The sequence below is a fragment of the Gadus chalcogrammus genome, chromosome 7, assembly GCF_026213295.1.
Source record: "Gadus chalcogrammus isolate NIFS_2021 chromosome 7, NIFS_Gcha_1.0, whole genome shotgun sequence".
NCBI lineage: Eukaryota > Metazoa > Chordata > Actinopteri > Gadiformes > Gadidae > Gadus > Gadus chalcogrammus.
Window position 1 is genome coordinate 12,319,179 of NC_079418.1, and position 27,228 is coordinate 12,346,406.

A 27,228-nucleotide genomic window follows, 5' to 3' on the forward strand; every position below is an offset into this window, starting at 1 on the left:
CTCGGGCCAACACGGCTCTGTCGGACCCCCGCCCTGACCCTGATCGCCCTCCCGCCCCCCTCCAGGTCATCGAGAAGAACTCCAGCGGCTGGTGGTACATCCAGATCGAGGACAAGGAGGGCTGGGCCCCAATCACCTTCATCGACAAGTACAAGAAGACCAGCAGCGCCCTGCGGCCCAACTTCCTGGCGCCGCTCCCCAACGAGATGGAGAAGCTGAGGCTGGAGGACGGGAACGCCGCCGCCGCCGCCGCCGCCACCGTCTCGGCCCCGGAGGACAGCTGGTCCAAGCCTCTCCCGGACGAGCCCAGCGCCGCCGCCGCCGCCGCTGAGGCCTTCGCCAGGCCCAAGCTGAGGGATTGGAAGTCCGGTGGCAGCAAGGGCTCCTCGGCGCTCTTCTCGGAGCCCCTCCCCCCGGCGCCCTCCGCCCCCCCGCTGGAGGAGAAGCCGGCGCTGCCCCCCCGCCGGGAGTCCATCAACAAGGGCTTGGAGGCGGAGCCGCCCGAGAGGCCCAAGGCCGAGCTCTGTAAGCCCCTCCCGCCCAAGCCCCCGGCCCCCGGGGCCCTGGGGGGCCCCAAGCCCCCGGCCCCGCTGGCCCTGCTGGCCCTGGGGGGCCCCAAGGTGCCCCCCCCCTTCCGGCAGGAGAGACCCGCGGAGCCCAAGAAGGAGGACAAGAACAAGGCCCTGCACCTGAAGAACGAGATGGGGCTGGAGTGCGGCCACAAGATCTCCGCCAAGGAGGTGAAGAAGTTCAACCTGAAGCCCGTCCCCAAGCAGCCCCCCAAGCCGCGGGCCGAGCCCCCCGAGGAGAACCCCGAACCCGCCGGACCCGCGCTCTTCATGAAGCCCAAGCCCGGGGTCCGGCCCAAACCGGTCCCGTCCGCCAAGCCCGAGGCCCCGGCGGAGAACCGGCTGGACATCACCAACCTGCGGAGCAAGCTGAGGCCCGCCAAGCCCGCGGAGCCCGGGGCCCCCGAGGCCGGAAGCCACCCGGCCCCCGGCCCCCCGCCGCCCAGCAGCTCCCACCCGAGCCCCCCTCTGGGCCCCGCCCCCAAGCACTTCCCCAGCCCCGCCCTCCTGAACAACGGCAAACACGCCGACGAGCCCCGGCTGCCGCCCAAGCAGCTCAACGGACACGCCCACGAGAGCTCCCCCCCGCCCGCCAAGCCAGGCCCGCCTCCCCACAAGGAGCAGCCCCAGAGGCCTCCCGCCCTGGCCCCCCGGAGGCCGCCGCCCCCCAAGAAGACGGACCCGTCCAGCCCGACCGAGACCCCCAGGACCCCCCCGCACTTCCCCAAGGAGGCCCCGGAGGCCCCAAAGCCCGAGCTGCCTCCGCAAAGCAGACCCCCGCCTCCAAAGCCAAAGGCCTTCGTGCTCCCGCCTCCGCCCAGGGAGAGGGAGGAGCCTAAGGCCTTGGTGCTCCCGCCCCCGCCCAGGGAGAGGGAGGAGCCTAAGGCCTTTATGCTCCCGCCTCCACCCAGGGAGAGGGAGGAGCCTAAGGCGAACAAGATGCCCATCCCCCCCAAGCCTCAGCTGAAGACCAAGAAGCCGGCGCCGCCCAGAGACAAGCTGCCGCCCCTGGTCAGGGAGGCGGGCCGGGACCAGCTGTACCTGGCCGTGGCCGACTTCGAGGGCGACGAGCAGACGGCCGGCTTCAAGGTGGGCACCGTGTTCGAGGTGATGGAGAAGAACGGCAGCGGATGGTGGTTCTGTAAAAACGCTGGCGAGGAACACGAGGGCTGGATCCCTTCAAACTACCTGAGCAAGAAGCCCTAGGTACTAAGCGACGGCACCACCCTCCTGCCTTATCTTTTGTTATACGTTTAAAACAAAAAAAAAATCACTACTTTGTATTTAATTTGATTTTTCATTTTATTTATATGTATCCTTTTTTTTATTTGTTATTGTTACATTCCTTTTTTATACACAGTATGTGCTTTTAGTGAGCGTCAACCAGCAATGAGCCCTTGTTACGCGGGGTTCTTAGACGTTTTTTTAATCAAATAAGCCTGTTTGTTTGCTTTACTTTTGGGTGCCATATATAGAGCTGAAGGGAGCCTCCGATTTGCAGTCGTTTATGTCGGGGTGGTTGAAATGTTCAATGCCATCGCCTTCGATGTTACTGTGCCTCAGTATGATACGCAAAATGCTTGATGTGTTTTTAGATATATGCAATTCAAATGATCATTGTTTGTTATGGATAGTTTAAAAAAAGAGAATAGGAACAGATGCTGCCGCATTAAATACAAAAAAAAAGTGACAAAAAATTCAATCAATCGGTAAAAAAAACATTTTGGGCACAAGCGGTAAAATAATGTATAATTCTGGGGCATTACTTTGCCCGTTTGGACAGGAGACAGAAGATGGACAGGAAAGTAGGTTGAGGGATTGTAGTAAATAATCACAGGCTGGGACCGAACCAGGGTGGCCAAGAGGTCTAACGTTTGCGTGGGGGGCTGGCTCACTGGGGGTTCGCCACCCCCTGAATCCAATTATTTTTTGGTCAAGAAAAAGTATTCCTGCCAATAAAATGTTTCTCTTTTATATATATATAATTTTTTTTTTTTACATGTTTTTCTTCGACTGCATAATCAATTCAGCAGGCATTTTGTTAAAAATATGTGCACTTTTAATCCTTTGTTCAAGTGAGTTTGCACATGCTACAGAAAGTGGGATATACCAAGTGGGTTTTTTCTTTACGTTCTTGTTTACACTCAAAACGGATAAATCCAAAAAGGTTTTCTGTAAATACAGAACACATCCAAATCGTCTCCTCTAGATCGTCCGTCTGGTTTACAAAAGGAAGGATTGGATGCCAATGAGCTCTTGTAAAAACAATTCAGTATTTTTCAGTCTATTCTCGTTTGCGAGCCAAACCTTGTTCAGATGAAACCATCAAATAATATTTTACATAAACGCTTGACTGGTCTCAAGTGTTGTAGGTAAACTAAAAATAGTTTTTAATGTACAGAAATAAAGTCTTTAACTTCTTACTTTTCATCAACGGGGTGTTATCTTAAATAAACAATTTTAGAAACACAAAGGGTCAAAAAAAGAGCAGTTGTCTTTTCAAGAAAAGAATTGAACGTTCCAGAGAAGCCTGACAATATCAATAAAATAAATTAATAACAATTGTTGGTGACAGTCACTAAAGCACTTATATCGTCTTCATGGTAGATTATTCAAAATATTTTGCTGTTTATTGCTAAAGATTGCTACAACACATTAGCTTAATAGCATTGAAGCGCCTTTGACAAAACTAGACAATATAGTTTGGACTAATGATGTTCTGCCTCTAGTTGCTTTGTGTTGAAACACACTATCAGTTTGTTTTCAGAGTGCTATTGTGTCCATCCCAATGCCCGTTTGTGAGCCTTCCACAAGGTACAGCTACTGGTTAGTCAGTGTTAAGCTTCGTATTTCAAAAGGTTCAAAGGGAGGAAAGCAATAATTTCAAATCTACAATGATAAAAAGTTTGGAACGGTTGAACGATTCCTTCAGTACTGTATTCGGCCCCTTTGTTTGCCTATATGTCCTGTATTTCTCAGACTTATCTTACTGTCATATGAAGCCAATAAACATTTCCAACCTTACCTGTTGTTACTGACTCTAGTGTGACTTTAAACGTGTGTGACTTAGGCGTTATTAGCTCTAAATTGTATTCAGTATAAATGATACAAAAACTTTAAGAATTAAAAATAATTATTTATTTCAGTTAACAGTTTTCCCTTCTAATTAACAGATTCAATCGCTCTCCAAAGCATGAGGTGTAAACGTAAGTGGAAAGGAGACATGGATTAGGCTGTTAACGCATGACAAATTATTTATTTACAATTGACGCATTTTTGGAGCAAAAAGAGGCGACACCTCAATATGTACCTGATTTAAAGAAGTTTAAATCTGCGAGCCCAGGTGCTCTAAAGACCCCAGCGTCCTCCTTCAAAAGCAGCAAGATCTTCAACTTTATTTGTTTTAAGTTCTGGTTAATTCAGAAAAGAGCAAAACACTTTCATACACTTTCGATTGCATTTCGTATGTAATACCCCGATAAAAAAAGAAGGAAATTGGAACCCTGGTCCCCAAATATAGACATCGCTGCAAATATAATATATAAATATTGCACTTTAGGTTAGGGGACAGCACATTTAGTAAAGGCATAAACGGTAAAACAATAGAACTTAACTTTTAATATATCACATTGTTTATGTCCTTCAAAGAAAACAGTACATTGCCTTGGCTTTGGTAAGATCCTCTCCAGTGTGGGGTCATTTCTGTTACAGTAAAAATACAAAGAAAGTCCTCATGGCAGAAAGAAAATATTACTAGCTGTCTCTAGTTTGTAAAAAATACCACCCTATATCATAAATCTGTTAAAAATAAAATTGTTTAAGATATATTAAAGTATACCTCGATTTACGGCAGGCAATATTTACTTTGTGCATATAGAGTCCTCTTAAATAAAAAATCGAAAGAAAGATAAAAGTGAACATGGATATCCTTCAAACCCTGCATGTTGATTAGAAATACAAAGTACATTTAATTGCTCCTTAGATAGGATGTCCAGTAGTAATAAATATAGAAATAAAACGGCAGCCATGTCCTTTTGGAGATCTTTCTTTTCTTTGGAGGGGGGGCTTTGTATTCTGAACAAATTCAGATCGGAGAAAGCTTCGAGACTGCGTGTATGAATATAAAAATATAACCTATATTGATTGCTTAGCTTCATGCTCCAATACAACGCCAAACAGAAATTCATTCAGGGGGACGTCTCTTCCAGGGTGTCGATGGACATAAAAATAAAGATATATCTACTTCTGACCAACAAGTGTCCCAACATGTTGCCCTGTGGGGGATGGACAATACACGGCCAGCGTACCAAGTGTAGGCCTTGTGTTAATCAAAGCAATAGCAGACAGAGTAGGCGGTCTAAACACTGAGACCACATGGTATCCCCTCCATAATCATCTGGGGAGTGAGAGCTCAAAAAAGAGAAGAAAACATTTTGAAACATAAATATCTCCTACAACAAAACAAAAATCCCTCTTAATTCAAATGAATGGGGGATAAGGCAGCTGGAAGCAGCGGGCTATCACACGTGAGTGTGCATTTGTGTGTGTGGGAATATGGGTGTGACAGCATGTATCGATGTGTGTGTGTTTATGCATGTATCTATGTGTGTGGTTATCTATGTATCCATGCGTGTGTGTGTGTGTGTGCATGTATTTATCTATCTGGCCCCGCAGGGGTGGGATCACATGGTGGAGGAGTCCGTGTAGGGCAGGAACTTGGACAGCTTGTTGGGGGAGCCAGGGTTGGGAGGGTCCCCGGCCATCTTGAAGAACTGCTCCTGCTCCTTCTTCCTCAGCTCCAGCTCATCCTCTAGGAGCTGGGGAGAGAGGGAGAGAGACAGAGAGGGAGGGAGAGAGGGATGGGGAGAGAGAGAGTGGGAGTGGGATGGGGAGAGTGGGACAGAGACAGAGAGAGACACAGATAGATGGAGAGGGAGAGGGAGTGGGAGAGAGAGAGTGGGACAAAGACAGGGAGAGAGACACAGATAGATGGAGAGGGAGAGGGAGTGGGAGAGAGAGAGTGGGACAGAGACAGAGAGAGGGAGAGGGATGGGGAGAGAGAGTGGGACAGAGACAGAGAGAGGGAGAGGGATGGGGAGAGAGAGTGGGACAGAGACAGAGAGAGGGAGAGGGATGGGGAGAGAGAGTGGGACAGAGACAGAGAGAGGGAGAGGGATGGGGAGAGAGAGTGGGACAGAGACAGAGAGAGGGAGAGGGATGGGGAGAGAGAGTGGGACAGAGACAGAGAGAGGGAGAGGGATGGGGAGAGAGAGTGGGACAGAGACAGAGAGAGGGAGAGGGATGGGGAGAGAGAGTGGGACAGAGACAGAGAGAGGGATGGGGAGAGAGAGTGGGACAGAGACAGAGAGAGGGAGAGGGATGGGGAGAGAGAGTGGGACAGAGACAGAGAGAGGGAGAGGGATGGGGAGAGAGAGTGGGACAGAGACAGAGAGAGGGAGAGGGATGGGGAGAGAGAGTGGGACAGAGACAGAGATGCAACATTAGTTTGGTCTCTTAACATTATATGCATATTGTGACACCTACAAAATGTCATTATCAATCCATTTTGCCATATTTACAGAATCGCAATACATAAAAAAATGAATCATTCCAATATCGTATCGGAAGCTCCCTGCCTATTCCCCTCCCTGCACATCAACATCAGAACACAGAAGACGACCTCCTCCATTAGGGCTAGGTCAAAATATCAGTACTGCGATATATCGTCGCCCTTCTTCGTGCGATACGAGAAACGATACACTGGCGCCAAATATCGATATAATATATATTTTTTAAATGTAACAATTTAGATTGCATTTTTATGCTCCATTCCTGAAGAGAAAGACAGGAAATATCGACCAAAGTATCGATGTTTTAATTAATAAAATAAGGTTTCTCCTCTAGGTGGTGCTCAACACATGAATGGAAAGGAAAGGAAACTTCATCTGAAGTTAACCAACCAAAGACATGTAACTGAAAAAACTCAGTTTGGACCACGAATAAAGACCGAAATCCAGCACTATACCTTTTCATAGTCAATTTTTATTCATTGCTAGACGTATGTCGTTATGCGTCGATATAGGATTGTCCAACAATACATTGTTTATTGCAGAATCGCTGTGCGGCGATATTGGCGGTATCGCGGCCCATGTATCGAGTATCGGGAGGTACCCTGTGATTCCCTCCCCTAGTCCCCATGGTGTTGCGTATCGTATGGTGAGGTACCCTGTGACCCCCCCGGTCCCCATGGTGTTGCCTATCGTATGGTGAGGTACCCTGTGACCCCCCCCTGGTCCCCATGGTGGTGCCTCCCTACCTTCTTGCGGGGCTTCAGCTGGTCCTTCCAGTCCCTCAGCTGCTGCCCGTGCTGCTCGTCCAGAGACTTCAGCCGCTGGGTCTCGTTCTCAATCAGCAGGTGGCACTTCTCGTTCTGCACACACACGGAAACACAACAAAGGTTTGACACATTTTAAATAAGAAGTGACAGAAAAATAGTACACAATACAAGTAGTAGTAGGCAGATGTGTGAGCACATTGACATGAATGCAGTCTTATCATGTCTTATCTTCCTTCAGTGTAATGACCAAACACACACACACACACACACACACACACACACACACACACACACACACACACACACACACACACACACACACACACACACACACACACACACACACACACACACACACACACACACAGAGGATGCAGGGGGTTTCTCGAAGACATCATGACATAGGATTAGGGTTACATCAATTAAAAAACTAAAGCTCTATATGACATTTCTACTGCAGCTATTGTGCAGGTTTGAGAAAACGCAATACTGTAACACTTGCTCCTACTCATCGAAGGGCTTGTTTCACCCAGTGCGACTACAGAATGCAGCCTGTAGCATGCATAGTCCTCCCAGTGCCCTTCATTGGTGGCACTGGTTGTTAACAAGGTGACGGCGATCCACCATGGTGGCTGAGGCTTCACGGGGCTCACCTGTAGCTGCTGCAGCTCTCTGATGTTAGCCTCACACTGACCAATCATCTCCCTCATCTGGTTCTCATGCTTCTGCTGCTGGTGCAGACGCTCCGCCTTCTGACGCTTCTCCTCCTGCACGCCAAACTATAACACAGAGAGAGAAGAGAAGAGAAGAGAAGAGAAGAGAAGAGAAGAGAAGAGAAGAGAAGAGAAGAGAAGAGAAGAGAAAGAATAAAAAAATAGACAGAAAGAAGTTAGATTGATCGAACAAAATTGCATGCATGTAAATCTGTTTGTATGCGTAACGGGCGCAATTTATATCTCAGGTTAAATTATTAATGTACAATCTCAAGAATAAAAAAAAAGGATAATCCTCGTCCCCACCACCAATCCATGTGCACCTCCTCCTTCCTCACCTGCTTGACCTTGTCCCGGTTCTCCGCCTGGCTGCCCGTGTTGTTGATGCGGAGGCTTCCCTTGAACAGGGTCATGCGCGTCTTGGCCTCGCGCCGCTGGATCTTGGGCAGCCGGTTCTTCTCCTGCTGCTGCCGGTACTTCAGCAGCTCCGTGATGCGCTGGTTGTAGCACTGCATCTGCTCTTGCTCCTGTGGTCACCCAAAGAAAGCACAAACCATCAGATGAGGCGGCCCCCCATAATGCCTGTTTAGTCCGAAGGCTGTCCCCCTTCACTGCGATTCACTGGTCTGGCGCTTGTCTGACCACAAGCTACGTCAATTAAAGTCTCCATTCTCCCTATACCTGAACACATTAACCCACTGGGGAGGCCAACCTGCAAGTGGCCCTTTAACAGCACCACAGGCCCCTATTCAATGGTTTTGGAGAAATGTGATTGCAAATAATATCGGCAAATATATAACTTTGTATATATAAACTTATTACGAGTAGATACACAAGTGTTTACATTCTCCTCTCCCCTAGAGCTCCCTTTTGCTAAACAATTGAAAGGTTTTATGTTAGTAATGTCCTGCGTGTGTTTTCCCACGACCAGTCCCTGAACAACACATGCTTTTGTGCTGCGGAGGAGCTCCCCTGAGGAGTCATCACCTTCTCGTGCTTCTTGAGCAGCTGGTGTCTCTGGAGGAAGTACTGGTCTTTGAGCTGCTGCTTCATCAGCTGGTGTCTCTCATGGAGGCTCTTCTCAGACAGGTCCCAGATGGCCGCCTCGCGGTCTGACCGAGAAGAGGACACAAAGCACACAGTTTAATTCCTCCATTCTTCAATGGATTGTGTAATGCATGTGTTACCAGAAGAAGAAAACTAAAACAAGAGAAAACAGCTGAATGAACAATCTGAGTCCAACTAATAAATCAAACACACAATCGCACAAGAGATTCAAGCCTCAAACGGCATCGGGGAGACAGTGATATTCTGGTGACTTTTACTTTGATAACTGGGTTATATCTATAATAATCGTTAGCTATAATGATAGTAGGGTAGCTGTTGTATGTGTGCAGTGAGTGTGGCGCCTATGTACCCCTGATGAGACGCTGCTTCCTGTCCAGGCACTCGCGCTCCGTGGCTGCGATCTCATGGCGGTTGCGGTGGATGATTTTCTGCATAGTGGTGGCCAGTTGGTTCTTCTGAGAGGCCAGGAAGGTCTGCTCCTGAAACCCAAAGAGAAGAAGCCGACAGCGTTGAGAGTTAGCCCAAATTCACGTTGCCTCTTAAAGTTGCCTCTTAAAGCGGTCAACGCGCTAGGCTTAGCTCGGCTTGTTAAGACTACATTGGCAACGCCAACCTCCTGTGTGTGTGTGTGTGTGTGTGTGTGTGTGTGTGTGTGTGTGTGTGTGTGTGTGTGTGTGTGTGTGTGTGTGTGTGTGTGTGTGTGTGTGTGTGTGTGTGTGTGTGTGTGTGTGTGTGTGTGTGTGTGTGTGTGCATGTGAGTGTTTTTGTGCATGTGCGTGTTTTTCTGCGCGCGTGCGTGTTTTTCTGCGCGCGTGCGTGTGAAATGGTTACCTCTGTCGTTTTCTTCTGCTGGAAGTCATTCATCGAATGCTTCAGGGACTCTTTCCGCTGGTTCCTGGGAAGCCTGTCCACAGCTTGTTTGATCTGAGATGAAGCATGAAAACAGAGCAATGCAGAGAAGATCATCGAGAGTCCCGATTCATTTGACATGAGTACAGCCCATGATGCACACATACTGTTTGAGCTCACTAAAGTCATAGACTCACTTAGGGGATAAAAAAAAAGGTTAAACACAATTCAAATAAAAATCAACAAACAAATATAGATGTACACAATACAACTAGCAGCAGCAGACGCGTTGAAGCGAGTACATTGACATGAATGCAGTCTTATGTCTTATTTTCCTTCAGTGTAATGAACACAAACACATAGTATCTCACACACACCCAGCACATAGTCTAACACACACACACACACACACCTCTTTCTTCCTATGCTTGAGATTCTCCTGGAAGCGGGTGAGCTCGCGGTCCTGCTCGTTGCGGATGCGCTTGGTCTCCTCACGCAGCTTGTAGGCGTGGTCCGCCTCCATCTTCTCGATGGTCTGCTTCTGGTGCTTCTCCAGGCTCTCCAGCTCCGTGTCAAAGTGCTTCTTCTTGGCCTGCGGAGGAGGAAGGGGAGGAGCCAAGTCACCACCTGACAGGAAGTACTGATGTCTCCGTCTCTAGGCCTCTTCAGTGTGTGTGTGTGTGTGTGTGTGTGTGTGTGTGTGTGTGTGTGTGTTTGTGTACGCGCGTGTTTGTGTGTGTGTTCGTTAAATGTGTACTTTATGTCCAGCATGGTGTACCGTCAGTGTGCATGTAATGCAGACACATGTGTGCGCATTTGATCCAATAATAAGTAACCATAAAACTAATACATCATTAAATAATAAATTGTAAAATAAAAATATATATTAAATCAAAATAATATTATATTATTATGATGAGAATTATGTATGATGTATGAAACAAAGCAATAATAGTCCTATTAACGATACACTCAGTGATCACATGACTACATGTACCGTGATGCTGAGAGAAGATAAGAGGGGAGCCAATTCTCCTTATGGTAAACCGGCCACCATCCCATCATCCATTTAAAATGTTTTGCCCATATATATATATATATACATGTCAATTATGGCACCCATGGCATTTCTGAGCATCCCTGGAAGGAGGGATCCCCCACTCTGTGTCCCTCCTCAAGAAATCTTCCTAGTTAAGGGAGTGTTTTCCTGCCCTCTGGGGGGCTAGGGTCAGGGGGGTATCATAAACACACGGCCTGTTTAACCCTCTGAAACCGAACCGATGGTTAAGGACTTGGCAAATAATAATGAATTGAATTGAGCCCCACGTTCATCTCCTGGTCGAAGCGCCGCGTCATCGTCTCAGTCTGCAGCTCCAGCTTGGTGTTGAGCACGGCCTGGGCCCGGTGCTCCTCCTTCTGCAGGAGGCGCAGCTCCCGCAGCTCCTGGCGCCTGCACACACACACACACACACACACACACACACACACACACACACACACACACACACACACACACACACACACACACGTCTTATTCGACAAAGACCACGTACAATATTGGAGCAGCTGAAAATAAACGTTTTATTCAATATATTTTTTAATGCACGTCATAGAAAACGTGTTTAGAAATGCAACCCCCATTTAAATGTGCAGTGGAAAATATAATCCATTGCAATGTTACGCACGCACCACTAGATGGCAATAGGTTTCAACTATGCATAATGCCACAAAGTGTAAATTCCTAAAATTGTAATCCTTTTCATTCGGTGAGGGAATATACGTTTGTTAATTATCTTTATTTTAACGGACCAGCATCCCTTTAACAGTCCGGTCAGTTACAGTCCATACTCGCAACTCTGAACATCTCAGATTTCGTCCATTTCTTCCACCCGCACCATAAACGTCTTGACCTTTTCATACCCAAACCTAAAAGCCACTGCACCAGTCCTTCTATTCTCGGGCTGCAGTCTCTATCTGTGTTTCTTTGTACAGAAGTGTCTCCAGTGACTATTCTGCATGAGCTAATCTCGGTGGACCGAATGATAAAAAAAGAAAAAAAACAGGATTCCGAAAATAGTTTTAGTTAAGGACAACAAATGCCCCAACATGGACTCCAGCGATGGGATGTGGGGCTGCAGTGACTCAAGATGGATCTTATGTGGAAGCCTTTGCCATTGCAGTCTACCTACACACCAGCCTCCCCATACTGGTTGGGGATATTTAACATAATATAAATAATTGAATGAAAACAGAGTTTTTCTAAATCGATGTTTTTGATAAATATTGAAGTTTGATTTTCAAGAACCTATATCTGTGCAACTTTTTTGAACAAACTGCTATGCGTGAAAGATTGTAAAAAAAATTGTTAGCAACAAATCATAGTCCAAACGTGTGTGATCTTTTTTCTAATAATTTCCTACAACATCCTAGAACTTCTTACAACTTGGTGTCTTGAATTTCTGGTTGTGAACGTGTTGCGTTTTAGCCCCAAAAAGGGTGGATTGAGTGTTACGGACATGCATCTGAATGGACTGCCGGTCGGCTGTGTCTAGGTCAAGTGTCTGCTAAAGGACAGTTAATGAAGAGTCAAATCACCAAATGGTGAACGGACAAAGAGGTAAAGAACCGCAACAGTAGGAGAGACCATGAGGACCAGAACACACTCTGTGTCTGTGTGTCTGCGTATGGGTGTGTCTGTCTGTCTGTGTATACGGGTGTCTGTGTAAGAGGTTGAAGGGGTCCTGCTGTTAGTGTAAGGGACTGAGAGGGGGCGGGCGCCCGTACCTGAAGTAGCGGCTCTCCTCGTCCTTCTTCTCGTCGTCTCGGATCACCTTGGAGGTGGTGACGCTCACCTCCACGCCGTCCACCATGAACTTGCGGGTGCGCTTCAGCGTCTTACTAGAGAAACGGGATTCCTGGGGGGGGGCGGAAGGGGGAGAGGTGGAAACAAATGGAACGGTATTTTCATCAGTGTGCGATACGAGATCAGAGACTGATTTGCGTTTTAAGAAAACTTTGAAAAAATGTGCACACAAACTCACACACACAGCCATACACATCCTCCCCAAGTGGTGGAATGTGGTGCTTGACGGAGGTGCTTTAGGTGCTGCGTCATGGTATTCAGTTGCTGAATGACACGCCACCATTCCGATCACCGGCAAGTTCATCCTCATTCTTTGCACGGTGCCATTTGATAATTATAATTAACCGAAAAGTGATCAATGGTTGATTATGAATGAGTTCTGGCTGCAGACTACGTGTGAGGCGGCCATTCAAGCCCCGCCCCCAATGTGCCAAATGTCGATAGGCAAGAGCTTCAAACGACGGTGGCGACCAGCAGAAGGCGAAACTACACCCACAAAAACGTCGGTGTCCAAAGCAATGGTGAACCGACTGCTAGTCTTTGAGTAAACTCTCAATCGCTGTGTCATCGCTTTATCCCAAAATAGCAGTGGTGGGCTATCAGGGCCAGCAAGGCCTTCGCTGCTGGCCTAAACACTATCAGCATCACTGACTTATGTTTTAATATATTTTTTGCCCATGAATATGTATTAAATTATTTCCAATAGTCTATTCTCTTCATTTCATAGCTTTTCTCTTGGTTGCGCTGCTTCCACTAGTGTATGTTTATGTGAGAGCTTTTATCCAATCATATTTCAGCCATCATGTGTTGCCAGGGTCAAAGAAATCTGCCTTGACACCTTCAGAATCGATAGTACTGGCGTCTTTAGCTTAAAGTAAGTGGCAAAGACGCTGTTGCTTAAGTTTAAACAATCAGATTTCGAGTTGGCAACAGCAAGGCCATCTAGCAGGCGTCCAGTGACATCGGCATTTTCACGTCCTTTGATTGGATGGTCAGAGAGGTACTAGTCAGAGCCAGCAAAGCATCGATAGCTACCGGCATAAACTAAAATAAAGCGAATAATAAATAAATAAATAAATAAAGCGATTCCCTGAAGCGATTTAAAACTTACTCCAGAAACACGACTGGACAGACTCGACTTTCAGCATTAGACTCCATGGCGATAGAAAGGGACTTATTGTTGGAACTGAAACGCACAGATAAACTGTACAACAGAGTAATCAAACTCTTCTTGAGGAAAGAAAGGAGGATGGACTTTGAGTACAAATAGTTTTGGTGAGTAATGCATTTTATTTAAACGTTTTAATATTTTTGTCATTTAATTAGCTAATATTGATGTTTCTGCTAGAGATGATGTAGTACGGCAGCTATGGCTACAGTGAAATAGACTTATTGTCCTAATTGGGTTTCTTGCGTTAGTAATGGCATTCTTTCTTGCTACATGAGATACCTGTCTGTGTTGCAACGCCCTGTTATACTGCATTTCTGTGTAATATTGATGGTTTCTATAGCCATGGAGTCATAATGATTGCATTAAGAGGTGGATTAGTTCATGTAGGACACCAGTGAAGGCCTAGGTAGGAAATGCACAGCCCGCCGCTGCAGAATAGTAATTGTCAGGTTGAGCGGTAAACGGCACGGTGACAGCCTACTGAACAGGGCTTCTGAAAGGGGAACCCCAGCTTAGAGGCTCACCCCCTCACCAACACACTCAGCACATGGGTGCGGAGGGGCTGGAGAATTCTGAACCAGCTGAGCAAATAAACAGCAGCTGAGGATGGCCTCGTCACGCAGAACAGCCACTGGAAGTGACTTCTGCCCGGAAACAACAGCCAGCCAGCCAGCCAGCCAGCCAGCCAGCCAGCCAGCCAGCCAGTCAGTCAGTCAGTCAGTCAGTCAGTCAGTCAGTCAGTCAGTCAGTCAGTGAGTGAGTGAGTGAGTGAGTGAGTGAGTGAGTGAGTGAGTGAGTGAGTGAGTGAGTGAGTGAGTGAGTATGGGTGTGTTTAAGTAAATATTCACAGTTTTCCTGTACATCCCTAGGGGCTTAAGAATTAGTGGAAACAATCTAGCTATCTAGCTGTTTGGCTTTTAAAAATATACTGTGTGAAGTGGCATAATGTATCGAGGGTAGCCAGATATATAGTGACCTTATGGTGACCACACACACACGCACGCGCACGCAGGGTTAGCGTACTGTATGAATGAATGGATGTTAATGTGTTCTGTATGTGTAAATCCATACAGATCGACTCACTGACTCACTTCTGAATAAATAAACGAATGATCGAATGAACATAATCATATGTTCATTCAACAACGTTATTCATAAATGACAAATGACAAAAATGATATGAGACAAAATAAATCGTGAATAAATGAATGAAAAAGACAATCCCAATGAATGGATGAATGAGTGAATGACGGCATGCAGAAGTACACAGGGGCCGTGCAAGGGTTCACCCGGCCACACAGGGTCACAGGTCAGGAGGCCGTCCAGTGGCAGTGGTCAGCACAGAGGCTTCCCCTTCATGTGCGGGCGGTGAATAGTGAATGGGGGCCCGCACACACAAAGGGCCACATTGGCCCCGGTCAACCAAACCAGTAAAGAAAAAAAGCGGCATATTTGGCCTGAGAAAAGACTTGGTGTCTGACGATAAAATAGAACCCTCTGTCTTCTTGCTCAACCTTCTTCAACCCTGGCACTGTTTCCACTCGTCTCCCACTCTCTCCGTCGGGCTCTCCCTCTCGCTCATCCTACCTCAACCATGACCAAACATTTCCCAATGTACTCAAACTTAAAAGCTTGCGACACCCATGGAAGAATAAGGAGGAAGTACTGCGAGTAAGGAGGAAGTCTTTACTCACAGTATGGACAAAACAATCCCGCCCTTGGTAACCCTCCGCGGCGAGACACGGAGACAAGGGGACGCATTATGGCTGCGTCGACACGGGTTCGACATCCCCTGCAGCCCCTGGTGGATGTGATGTGCGAGACTAGCCCCATCTCACAAGGCACCTCTCTGTCCGGCGAGCTGCACACACCCGCGGCCAAATCACACAGCCCTGTACGGCCGCTTGTGCCTGTGCCTGCGTGGCTGATACCCTACGTTTGTGGAAGCACCGTCGCTCAAACTGTCCGAGGGAGCTTGAAGCAGCTCATTACTAGTTGGAGTATTAGGACTAGTCCTTAGCGGGTAAACACGTCCCTCCCATATGAGAAGACCCGGGGCGATGGGCTGCGGTGGGGCTCACCTTGTCGACGGACGGGTGCAGCGAGATGGTGTCCTTGCCCGGGCCCATGCTGTCCGAGGCCATGCTGCTGGTGTCGGAGTAGCGCTTGCTGGTGCGGCCGTTGGGGTGGGACGAGCCCTCCCCCACGGACCCCCGTTTGCTGTTGCTGCGCGCCGCGTGGGGCAGGGCGGCCGGGGCCGGAGAGCCCGTCTCCCGGGGTACCAGGGGGCCCGGGGTGGGCGCCGCCGGGGTGGGCGTTGCCGGAGTGGGCGTCGCCAGAGTGGGCGTCGCAGGGGTGGGCGTCGCCGGGGTGGGCGTCACCGGGGTGGGCGTCGCCAGAGTGGGCGTCGCCGGGGTGGGCGTCGCGGGCGTGGGCGTCGCCGGGGTGGGCGTCGCCGGGGCAACGACAACGGCGCTGACGGCCGTTGTCCCCGAGACTCCGTTACCCAGAATGCCGCTCTTCTGCTCCTCCTCCTCGCTCGCCACCTGTGACTGGGGGGCTTGTACGTCCACGGCGATCGACCTGGGCAGGGCCAGCGGGGGCGGTTGCTCCGTCTCCGGGGTTTCCACGGCAACCTTGGATATCGTGATGCACATCGGGAAAGTTTGGGTCTAGAACGAGGCTTAACAACTTTATTCATCCCAGAAAAAAACAATGACATGACGCGAGGAGCACCTTCTCTTCGTCCGACGTGGGCGTGCACTTGCCATCCTCGATGCCGGAGTCGGAGCTGGACGTCTTGGTGGAGACGTTGCTCTCCGACTTGCCCGACTCCGAGCGCACCTCGTCGGGCAGCTTGTCGGCCGGCTCCCCCTGGTCGTCCCGCAGGAGGGTCTGGCGTGGGAGGGCCACGGGGGCCGCAGGACCCACCGCCTCGGCCGGCGCCTTGTAGTCCTTCCTGGGGGAGGGGATGGGCGTGGTGGTGCTGGGCGTGGCTGGCCCGGTGCTGGTGGGAGACTGGTCCCCGTCCGAGCTGATCTGACTGGTCTGGCAGGGCTCCTTTCCGCCGGCCTGGATGGAGGGAAGCCAAAAGAAAGAGGAATGAAACGGAGAAGAGGAAGTTGAGCAAACAGGCTCGGCGTCAATGGGCGACTCACCATTGGGTCCAAAGGTTATCAAGAGTCCTACACATCTGCCTTTTTGTGCAATTGGTCCAATCCCAAGAATTATTTGTTCATAAATATGTTTAATTTATTTATTTTATCTGTGAACTACGGTAACTCAGAGGTTTGGGTTCCCAGGAATGTGGTTATTCATGTACCGGTTGTTCCACCTCAGTCAGAACCACGCTGGGCTGAGCAAACGTCTTTAGCAACGTGTTGCAAGCAAATAAGAGGGCTGTGCCCTTTTAAAATCCTGCCTTTGATCAATTTAGGCCATCTCGTTTATTATCTCATCATAACATCTGCGTCTTTAAATGTGAATCCACTCCCAACAGAGATCATGATCTACTGTCAACATACTAAGACGACAATAAATCATGTCTTCTCTCTATATATTATATAGGGTGAAGTGCTGGCTGCCTGACAGCAAGTTCATCTGCTAGCGTCTAATGGCTAACCACTAACTGGCTGGCTGAAACCCACGGCGTCGAGATGGGTGTTTACAAAACAGTAAAGTGTGTGTGTGTGTGTGCGTGTGTGTGTGCGTGCGCGCGTGTCATAGTGAGGATCAGCAGGAGTGACATCCTCCTGAAAACCTACAAGCTGTAAATCTTTGGTGTTTTCACCCCCCCAAAAAAACGATACATGTTGTCCAATAAGTCAAGATCATCGCAATTAATTTAACATCACATTGACTGGTTTAAGCCCTCGTCATTTGTTCTGCGCTCAACCCCTCATCATCACCACTGTGTGTGTGTGTGTGTGTGTGTGTGTGTGTGTGTGTGTGTGTGTGTGTGTGTGTGTGTGTGTGTGTGTGTGTGTGTGTGTGTGTGTGTGTGTGTGTGTGTGTGTGTGTGTGTGTGTGTGTGTGTGTGTCGCCCCGGCCTGCTCTACGTTAGAGGGCTGCCGGTGTTTACACCCCTTTTATTTAAGGGTCCGCTGGTGACATCCGAACAATGGCTAGACGTTGCAGTATTCACTGCGGCGGAGGGGGTTGCGGGTCGGGTTCCAGCACACCCAGGGCTCACTGCGGCAGCACCACCTATGTCTGGCGGGCCGGGCTAAGGCCGCTGTTCCGCTGGCGGTTCCTTTGTTTGTGCCCGACAGCGACCCGAGTGTGTACACCGCCATGGGCCCCGTCACTTTCTAATCCGGGGGTCAACGATGAATGCCATGAGGCAGAAAATGGATGTTTTCACTTTGGGTGGGGGGGGGGGGGGGAAACCCAGAACAGGAAGGCTGTGTTTTTATAAATGCTTTGCTTCTATTTGAGGACATTGTTGTCGATTGTTCCGTATTGTGTGCGATTTGCGTGAGCGTGTGCGTGTGAGAGATATGTTTCTGCGAGCTATGGCTCATGTTAAGTAACAACCCCACTCCACAGTGGCTACAGAGAAAGAGCCGTTGTTCAGAAAGGTTAAAGTGAGGTTAAAGTGAGTCGTCTCTTCCAGGAAATGCAGGTCTAACGTGTGAACTCGTCTCCATGTCTTTCAAGTGCTGCTGCGGAAATAACTTCTGTGCCAATGGAGTCCAAGTTTGAAAATAATGAATGAATACATAAAACCTTTACATAAATAAAAGGAAAAAGATACAAGATTTGTGATTCCAAACAAGATCCAGTCTGTATTTTCTAAACTCTGTTCTCATCCATTCCCTATCTCTCCAACCCTCGCCCACCCTCAGTAAGTGAGGCACCCTGCAAAGAACAGGAGATTTCTCTGAACCTGGACCCCTGTTGCATGCTGTATATTTACCAGCCGTGCCCTGCTGGAGACTTATTAATAACAACCACACAAAAGGAGTGGATCAGAGAAGGGGAGGAATGCGAGTGGTACCAGGGGCAGCTCAGAGGACTCCTCGTCCTCTCCTTCCTCTCTATTGTCCTCGATTTCCTCCATGACCTCCGCCTTTGCCTCCGCCACAAGATCCCGCAGAGGCCGGTTGGACACCACCGAGCGCACAAACGGGTGCTGTTGGAGAGAGAGAGAGAGAGAGAGAGAGAGAGAGAGAGAGAGAGACAGAGAGTTAGGAAGAGACGACTTTATTGGGATACCAACAGCAATGATTTGGCCAATGAGGAGCCGCCAGAAGCACATGGCTCCTGGCTTGGCTTGATGGTAAAACAAGTAAATGAATAAATAAATGCATTTGCTACTCAGTGGAAGCGAGAGACGCAACTGTAGGGGCATAAGAACAGTGGGTGGGTGGGCTGGGGGTAATATATATGCCATCTATTATTCAGCCCGGCCATGGTATCATTTCATTGGCACAGCTGGCTAACAGGAGGTCCTCAAACAAGAGGTGGATCATGACATGAGCATGCTCATGCCTGCAAACACACACACACACAGGCCACGCACGTTGGAGCACGTGTGTGTGTGCGTGCAAAAACAAAAACACACAGAACGAGTTTTGTGTTTGTGTTCTGGCATGCACCCAGCCGGACCACATTAGCCGCCACCAGCTCTCAAATTCTCCGGTGACAAACAACAGCTCCGCTGCGCTCTGGCGAATCCAACACAGAGTAGAGTGGAGAGAGCAGGCGCACTCAGAGCCAGGAGGAGGAGGAGGAGGAGGAGAAGGAGGAGAAGAAGAAGAAGAAGAAATGTGATGCTTGTCTCACAGCCATGAACCCATTGGCGCACACATACACTGCTAGCGATGTCAGCATGCAGACATGATGGACTTTGCATTCCTTACATAGTGTCCCATGCCTCATGAGTTCGGAGGAATAATTATTGCCTGAAGGCGTTTGCCATCTTGCGTTTCCTCTAGAGTGGCAGGGAGGTTAACTTTCACACATAGTCCTGTACTCATTATGTGAAATGATATCATTAAATGTGCTTTACTGTAGTGTGAAGTGTATTCCAACACATCCAGACAGGAGAAAGGTTTAGAACCATAGTGGGATCCCACTCCACCGCAGTGTTACTACATACATATACATAAATGATTTACTGAGAGTAATGTATGCCTGTCAAACACTAATCTAGAGTGGTGGGACGCACAGGAACATACATGCCTGGCCCCCAGAGCACCACCACTTCCTGACTCTAAAGGTAGGGGTGCATCGCAGACGCCTCTTCACGCTGCCTACAGTGTTAGCAACAAGACATAACAAAGCAGGTATATTGCACCCGGTGGCAGCTCTCCCACACAAACAATAAGATGGGTGGAAACTTGGCTGTGCAGTCGGTGAAGGACCTTCAACATGGGGCCAATAAGCCTACTAGCACAACAAGAGCACAGTATCACAGAATGTCACAACTGTTGAGTAACATAACTAAACCGTAAGCTCTTATACTCAAGGTGAACATGTACCTCAATCTAATGGTCAGGCAAATCTTCACAAATCACAAAAAAATAATAAAATATGAATAAGGGGCCTTCCCATGAACTGATTTGGAGTGAATAATATGCTACTTTCAAAAAGGGGCTAGGGGATTGGTACCATTAAAAGTAGGGTTAAAGGAGATAAGTAGAAGTGGCATCACTGTCTATTTTGGGGGATCTGAAACTAAAACTCCTGATAGGCAATAGGGCAACAAAGGGTTTAGTCCCTTGGAAGATCCCCAGCTGATGAAAGAGCATCAGTGGACATCCAACATACATTAATTATGCATGATGACCATGTTTGTGATACATTACCGCAAGCCAGCAAAATAGTTGCCCACCATTTTACAATGTGGGCTTTTTTTACATAACAAAGCAGACAAAGCAGTTCAAGGCCAAGTGTTTAACATACATAAGGCTTGTCCAACCATTAAAGGGTTGGATTGACCCAGGGGGGTCTGATCTCCAAGCTGATCCCTTTGCTATCTGCCAAGGGTTGTCCGGGCGCAATGCATGACAGCCATCTGCAACCACCGGCATGGAACCCCAGACCTGACCGCGCCCAACAGGACTGGAGCACGGGGAGAACTCCCAAAAGGCCTCTGTCGAGGAGGTGCCTCTGCCCCCCTACTGCCGTGTGATTGGCCAGAGGTTGGACGCCGGAGGGTGGCTCAGACAAAGCTATTGGACGAGGAGCTTCAGGAATGTAAATAAATGGCATTCCCTCAGCTGTGGGACACAGACAGGAAGCTGTGGCTCTTTAATTAAATAGATGCTGTCTCTCTCGCGCGCTCTCTCCCGCCCTCCAGCCTGCCTCCTCCCTTTCCCCTGCTCTGCCTCTCTTCCCCCTCTTATCCACACCCTGTTTGCTTGTTCTCCCTTTCATTACCTCTCCTACTGTCATTTCCTTTGCCGGTCTAAGAAAGAAAGGGGGAAGTTCTTAAGTTTCACAATTGAAACCTTACCAAAGGCTCTAGGTCGAATCTCTCACAAACAATAAGTAAACTAACACCCAAGTTGACGAATGGCATCAAGAAATATCTCAAAATAACAGTAAATAAATGGTTGGCCTTTGCGTACATGTGTAAGCATTATCTGTATAAATGTGCGTGTTAGTACAGACTTGAGGGCCTTCCTCCATCAGACCTCCGAGCACATTTTGCCGAGAAGTTGCCGGAGAACGTACCCCTAGCTATGGGAGAACGTACCCCAAGCTCTGGGAGAACGTACCCCTAGCAGTGGGAGAACATACCCCTAGCTATGGGAGAACGTACCCCTAGCTATGGGAGAACGTACCCCTAGCTATGGGAGAACGTACCCCTAGCAGTGGGAGAACGTACCCCTAGCTATGGGAGAACGTACCCCTAGCAGTGGGAGAACGTACCCCTAGCAGTGGGAGAACGTACCCCTAGCAGTGGGAGAACGTACCCCTAGCAGTGGGAGAACGTACGCCTAGCAGTGGCAGAACGTACCTCTAGCAGCTGCGTGGCCGTGGGCCTGCTCTCCGGGTTCTTATCCAGGGAGACCTTCACAAAGTCTCTAAACTCAGGTGACCTGGCAACAAAAAGAAGAACAAAAAGAAAGTCATCATTCCTCATCCAACCAACGGCAGGAATTAAGGACCGAGCGGTTTGGACTGGGGGGGGGGGGGGGGGTGGTGCGGTTGGGGATTGGGGGTGATTGTTTTCGTAAGATAACCTCATGGCGAAGCCCGGGGAGCACGAAACGTTCCAGGAATGCTGTGTCGGTTGAGAATGATGCATGGCTCTCCGGGGGGGTTATAGGAATTCTTTGACGCAGAGGTATTTCTTAATAATGATTTAAAAATGGTGCGTTCAGCAGTGCTGTCCAGGTCCTGACCCCACCCCCCCCCCCCACCCCCATCATCTTCTATCCCCCAGCCGGCCGTCATAACTTCAGCTGGGGTGTGCCGACTCTTGCGCCCAGTGTTAGGAGACCAGTAATGGCTCCACTGAGAGACTCAAAGCCAGTCTCGTTGAGTTAAAGCCTGGTCTCTTGGATAGGTTTGGCTAAATAGCTGTTCAACAGGATCCCGGCCTGGGAAGATGGCTTGGGCTTTGGAGGAAAGGTGAATGGTAGACGATAGGTTGTTTGGCTGCTGTGATACCAGAGAGCTGACTTTCCCGTTCTGCCATGGAATCAGATTAGCTTGACAGAGCAAAGGCCTGGACTTCTGGGAGATCTGGTTGTGTTGGTTGATTTCCTTTCCCAATCTTTATACTCAAAGGTTCATTTACATTTTGCGGTTTCATTTGTTTACTGAATTTTACATTTATTTATCCAGGTTGAGATTAACATTATATTTTGAGATTAGATCTCTTGTGCCATGGTGACCAGGCAAGCAGGGGAGCCCAGCACCAGGTAGAATACAACAAAAAAACATCCAACACACAACATAGGGCTGTTAAAGCGCCACCATGATGTGCAGAGAACAGCCAATCGGGTTCTGTCTCCAAGTCCTTCAGCAGACCTTTGAAGGCGGCCAAGTTATTATTTACAGCAGACGGCGGAAAAAAGGCTTCACACACACAGTAGTTCTTGCCCTAGCCCGTCCCGACAACAGCAGTAGCCCAGGACGGTTGAATTGTAACCGGAAGGTTGCTAGTTCGATCCCCGGCTCCTCTTAGCTGGCTCTCGAGGTGTCCCTGAGCAAACCTCACCCTGACTGCTCCCTGACTGCTCCCTGACGAGCTGGCTGTCGCCCTGCATGGTTGACTCCACCGTCGGTGTGTGAATGTGTGAATGAATGGTTGTAAGTCGCTTTGGATAAAAGCATCAGCAAAATCCCCTAAATGTAGATGTAAAGGGAACGGACCGTGCAAGCCCATGTTGTATGGTTCATGTTAGCCCATCTCTCTCTCTCTCTCTCTCTCTCTCTCTCTCTCTCTCTCTCTCTCTCTCTCTCTCTCTCTCTCTCTCTCTCTCTCTCTCTCTCTCTCTCTCTCTCTCTCTCTCTCTCTCTCTCTCTCTCTCTCTCTCTCTCTCTCTCTCTCTCTCTCTCTCTCTCTCTCTCTCTCTCTCTCTCTCTCTCACCATCTGTGCGGATGGGACAGGCTGGGGGGCTCGGCCTTGGCTATCTTCAGCAGGACCCTCATTGGGTTGAGCTCGTGGTGCGGGGGCTCGATCTGGGCCAGCTCGATCAGGGTGATGCCCAGGGACCAGATGTCCGCCTTGTAGTCGTATGGCGCGTCCTTCATCGTCTCGCACATCACCACCTCCGGCGCCATCCTGGACACACACACACACACACACACACACACACACACACACACACACACACACACACACACACACACACACACACACACACACACACACACACACACACACACACACACACACACACACACACACACACAGTGAGAGATCAGTTGAGAAAAAAAATTAAGTACTTGGTTGTGTAGCATCTTATCCTAGCTATCTTTGTTGTGTACGGTAAATGGTGCTTGAAGCTTGGTTATATCACTGTACCAAAAGTGATACATTGTTTCACCTAACAAATGCTCGCTTTGGATAGAAGCGTCACTAAATGTCCTAAATCTAAAAGTAAATAATGACGATGTGATGATAATGATATAAACGATAAGATGCACGCATTACAATAAAAAAATTAAGACATGAGCAACACATTGTGGGGAGTTAGAAGCCATCAGGGTTCTACTTGGAAGAGTTCTGTTGACGGACACTTCCGTGCCTCTCCAATAATCGGCTACCCTGCCTTCCATCGAGCATTGTGGGCACCTATTCCTTCACATTCCAGACAATACAGAGCACTTCAAAGCCATGTGCGTCACATGCAGAACGCTACTCCGAACGCTAAAGGTGTGGATCGACCCTGTCCCGCAGAAAGCTCTCCATGCTGATGTAGATGCTATCTGCCAGGGGGCTGTGGAGGCAGGGAGACACCTGCTGTCAGTGGTGCGGAGCCGTCCAGACCTCCAGACATGTGCAAACACCGGGCCCTGCGGTCACATCAGCACGTTGTGCTGACTGAGGCTGGCGCAACACGAGGGCCCCAGCCCTATAAACGTATTTACTCGACACGCTAAGCAACTTTATTGCTCCTGATCCTTGTTAACCTGGGGAGATACGTGTGTCCAGGCAGGGACCGGCGTGCTCCCATACTGCCGTTGTTCTAGTGTTGCGCAACGGGATGTTTACGTGGTAGTGCTTGGGGTGAGATTCCCTTGACTGGTAATCAGTAACCTGCCCTGTAAACGCTGCAGAGCCCAGGGACGCACCATGGAACAAAGGTCCAGCACTGAGCTCTGAGGAGGGCAGCTGTGAGTGGTGGGGGTCGTGTGTGTGTGTGTGTGTGTGTGTGTGTGTGTGTGTGTGTGTGTGTGTGTGTGTGTGTGTGTGTGTGTGTGTGTGTGTGTGTGTGTGTGTGTGTGTGTGTGTGTGTGTGTGTGTGTGTGTGTGTGTGTGTGTGTAAACTTCAAAGTGCATCGTTACACACTTAGGAGAAACATAATGCATTCATCCAAAGAGTTACACAGCGTTAGATGGATCATCTTGAAGGCATGGCAGGTTGGGTGTCTTGACCCAGGGGAGTGAGAGGCCCTACTCACCAGTACGGTGTGCCAATGAAGGAATCCCTCCTTTGTAAGGTTTTGGTGTTCTTTGCAGACACACCAAAGTCAGCTGAGGAAAAATAAGAAAAAGGAGCATGACAGGGTTAGCAGGACATTCCCCCCTAGAACGACGAGAGGTCGATTGATAACGTGGTTTACAGCCTTCTCTTCCTCCCTCCATTTCTGTTTTTGGGCCTTTTTTTAGTTGCTCCCGGATGGTGGGAGTGGAGTGATCAGTTTCTTGCTCGTTAAAGTGTCATGATGACACCGTGCTGGGAGGGAGACGCGAGAACAGTTGAGTCATAGCAGGATAGCCCACATGGCCCCCAGCTCACGGTATTGAGCGGTGTTTTGGGTCAGGATCACAACACATAACGGAGCCACCGCAGAAGGGAATGGTTGCAAAGGGAGTCCATTACAGTTGCAATAAAGTCGCTTGAATCCTTAGACGAATAAACTAACTCGGGGGGACGAGAAGATAATGGATTCTTCATATTCAACGTGCAATGTTAGTAAAGGAAAAAGAAAAATATTAAAAAAAGAAAAGATCTTCTGCAAAACAATGTTTCCCTTCAACTTTAAACCTTTTCTGCGATATCACTCAAGATATGTTATCTGGAGGAAATGTAGAGAATGGTAGAGAATGTCTTTCTCTCACAATGAAAACGATTCCTTGGTTAATTTGCCACAGGGAGAGACGCCTGGCTCACCTCAGAAAGAGCTGATTGCCATCTGGGTCACAGACGAACCATTTAATGAGTTAGAGAGGCCGTTCCCAGTGATTAAGACTAGAGGAGGTGTCTCACAAACAAAACAACAGGAACCCAGACGTAAATACACGACCGGCCCTACTAAATAAAGCACAGCCTTTTAGGCATAGGGAAGAAATTAAGAACCTGAATCATATGTAGGCGAGAGGGGATTGAAGGGATCTTCTGGTGCTTCAATGGACTAAGCTTGCGTTGATAATCCATATTTAGTTCAATTAAAATTCTTTATTTGCTTAATGTATATGAAGAACTCTCATTCTAAGAACTTGCAATATAGGATATTACAACGCCTAGTTAAATGCTGAATCAACCCATTTCACAAGCTCAGTTTAATAAAAAAAAATAGAATTCCAACTTTGGGTAATGTGATGTCAGCAGGGTTAAATCTAACACCCTAAAAAGCTGATCCATCATGTCAGGGAAACACACACACACACACACACACACACACACACACACACACACACACACACACACACACACACACACACACACACACACACACACACACACACACACACACACACACACACACACACACACACACACACCTTTCAATTTCCTCAACATCTCTCCGTCTGTCTGTTCGTCTGTGGTGCGGTTACATTTTCTTTAACTTTCCTTAACTTTGGGAGAGTGTTCGAGCTAGAATGTGTCGTTTTGCAACACTCCTTGTTGGCTATCCTCTGCAGGTGACCTTGTCTGAGTCAGGGGAGTGCGGAGCTGCGAGCCGAGTACATGTGCCTGACACTCACACACCGTGAGGAGTCTATCGCATCCAATGGTTCTCAAAGGGGATGAGGTGGATGGAAATAGTTCACATTCTATATGTTCCTGAAAAATGAAAGCCAAAAGATGGATAGGGAATTTATATTCTGTTTGATATAAAAGTGGAACATGGCAGAAGTATATAAACCATGGGGAAAAAGTCAATTTAAAATGATGCAACATCCAAGAAAGACAAATCATCCTTCGGAACAAAAGTCGATAGTGAGGAGCGGTTTATGTTATTGCCTCTCAGACACTTTGAAGTATCTCGCCTGCTTTGTGGGCCAGTTACCATACAACATCTCCCATTACAAACACTCAATATTCATCCACGCAAACTAAATTAAAACCAGATTGCAAAGGTGGCGTTTTTTCAAAAACCATGGGGATAAGAAGTCACCCTTCTTCCTAAAGCTCGGCCAAAACAGATAATTCAAATCGGTTCGAATTTTAGCTGAAGCAACCCCTCAACCTCGTCCATAAACATCATCGTTCAGTCGAGCTAAGAACACGAACGTATCACGCGGTGTCTGTACCTAGCTTGATGTCACCGTCTATCGTCAGTAGGATGTTGCCCGCCTTGAGGTCCCGATGGATGATCTTGATCTGGTGGAGATAGACCAGGGCTTCCAGCATCTGCCGACACACCACCTTGATCTGGGACTCGATCAGGCCCCGGTCCAGCTCTGGAGGACGGAGGAGGAGATTAGATCATCAGTAGATGGCCGGAAGGGTTCAACGTCACAACAGAACAACGGCGAGCCATCTCTATCGAGTCCTGCTTCACATCGCCCCGTTTGAGTTGATGTTCTGAAGCAGTGGTTTTGACGAGCAGTGGGCCCTGGTCCTAAACCGGCCCACCAACAACCCAGAGACCCCCTGCCAGACCAGAGCAGAGCGACGGCTCTCTGGTCTGTGTTTGGTTAGCTGCGCTGCGGCTACACCCGGCTGGGGACAGGGAGGGAGGGAGGGAGGGAGGGAGGGAGGGAGGGAGGGAGGGAGGGAGGGAGGGAGGAAGAGGATTTGTG

General features: G+C 48.6%; 2 protein-coding genes across 5 annotated transcripts in view; one reads left to right on the plus strand and one right to left on the minus strand.

Annotated features, from left to right (window-relative positions):
- sh3pxd2b (SH3 and PX domains 2B) overlaps nt 1-5,141 on the plus strand; it is a 42,744-nt gene extending 37,603 nt beyond the window's left edge. For 2 of the 4 annotated variants that reach the window (XM_056595367.1, XM_056595368.1), the window contains one exon: nt 66-5,138. In XM_056595367.1, the coding sequence (XP_056451342.1) occupies nt 66-1,775 (1,710 nt within the window). In that variant the 3' untranslated portion in view covers nt 1,776-5,138. Of the gene's footprint in view, nt 1-65 lie in introns of all 4 variants that reach the window. The other 2 variants (XM_056595366.1, XM_056595369.1) reach the window with 2 other exon arrangements.
- The window catches only part of stk10 (serine/threonine kinase 10), a 43,271-nt gene continuing 18,302 nt past the window's right edge, over nt 2,260-27,228 (minus strand). Inside the window, exons 4-20 of the mRNA XM_056594757.1 lie at nt 26,737-26,886; nt 24,660-24,732; nt 23,122-23,316; nt 21,540-21,621; nt 18,570-18,704; nt 16,307-16,642; nt 15,652-16,206; nt 12,321-12,451; nt 10,863-10,986; nt 9,949-10,128; nt 9,519-9,611; nt 9,037-9,166; nt 8,607-8,731; nt 7,958-8,146; nt 7,560-7,685; nt 6,886-6,999; nt 2,260-5,386 (exon numbers count right to left, since the gene is read on the minus strand). Coding sequence (XP_056450732.1) covers nt 5,252-5,386; nt 6,886-6,999; nt 7,560-7,685; nt 7,958-8,146; nt 8,607-8,731; nt 9,037-9,166; nt 9,519-9,611; nt 9,949-10,128; nt 10,863-10,986; nt 12,321-12,451; nt 15,652-16,206; nt 16,307-16,642; nt 18,570-18,704; nt 21,540-21,621; nt 23,122-23,316; nt 24,660-24,732; nt 26,737-26,886 — 2,873 coding nt within the window. The 3' untranslated portion in view covers nt 2,260-5,251. The remainder of the gene's footprint in view (nt 5,387-6,885; nt 7,000-7,559; nt 7,686-7,957; nt 8,147-8,606; nt 8,732-9,036; nt 9,167-9,518; nt 9,612-9,948; nt 10,129-10,862; nt 10,987-12,320; nt 12,452-15,651; nt 16,207-16,306; nt 16,643-18,569; nt 18,705-21,539; nt 21,622-23,121; nt 23,317-24,659; nt 24,733-26,736; nt 26,887-27,228) is intronic.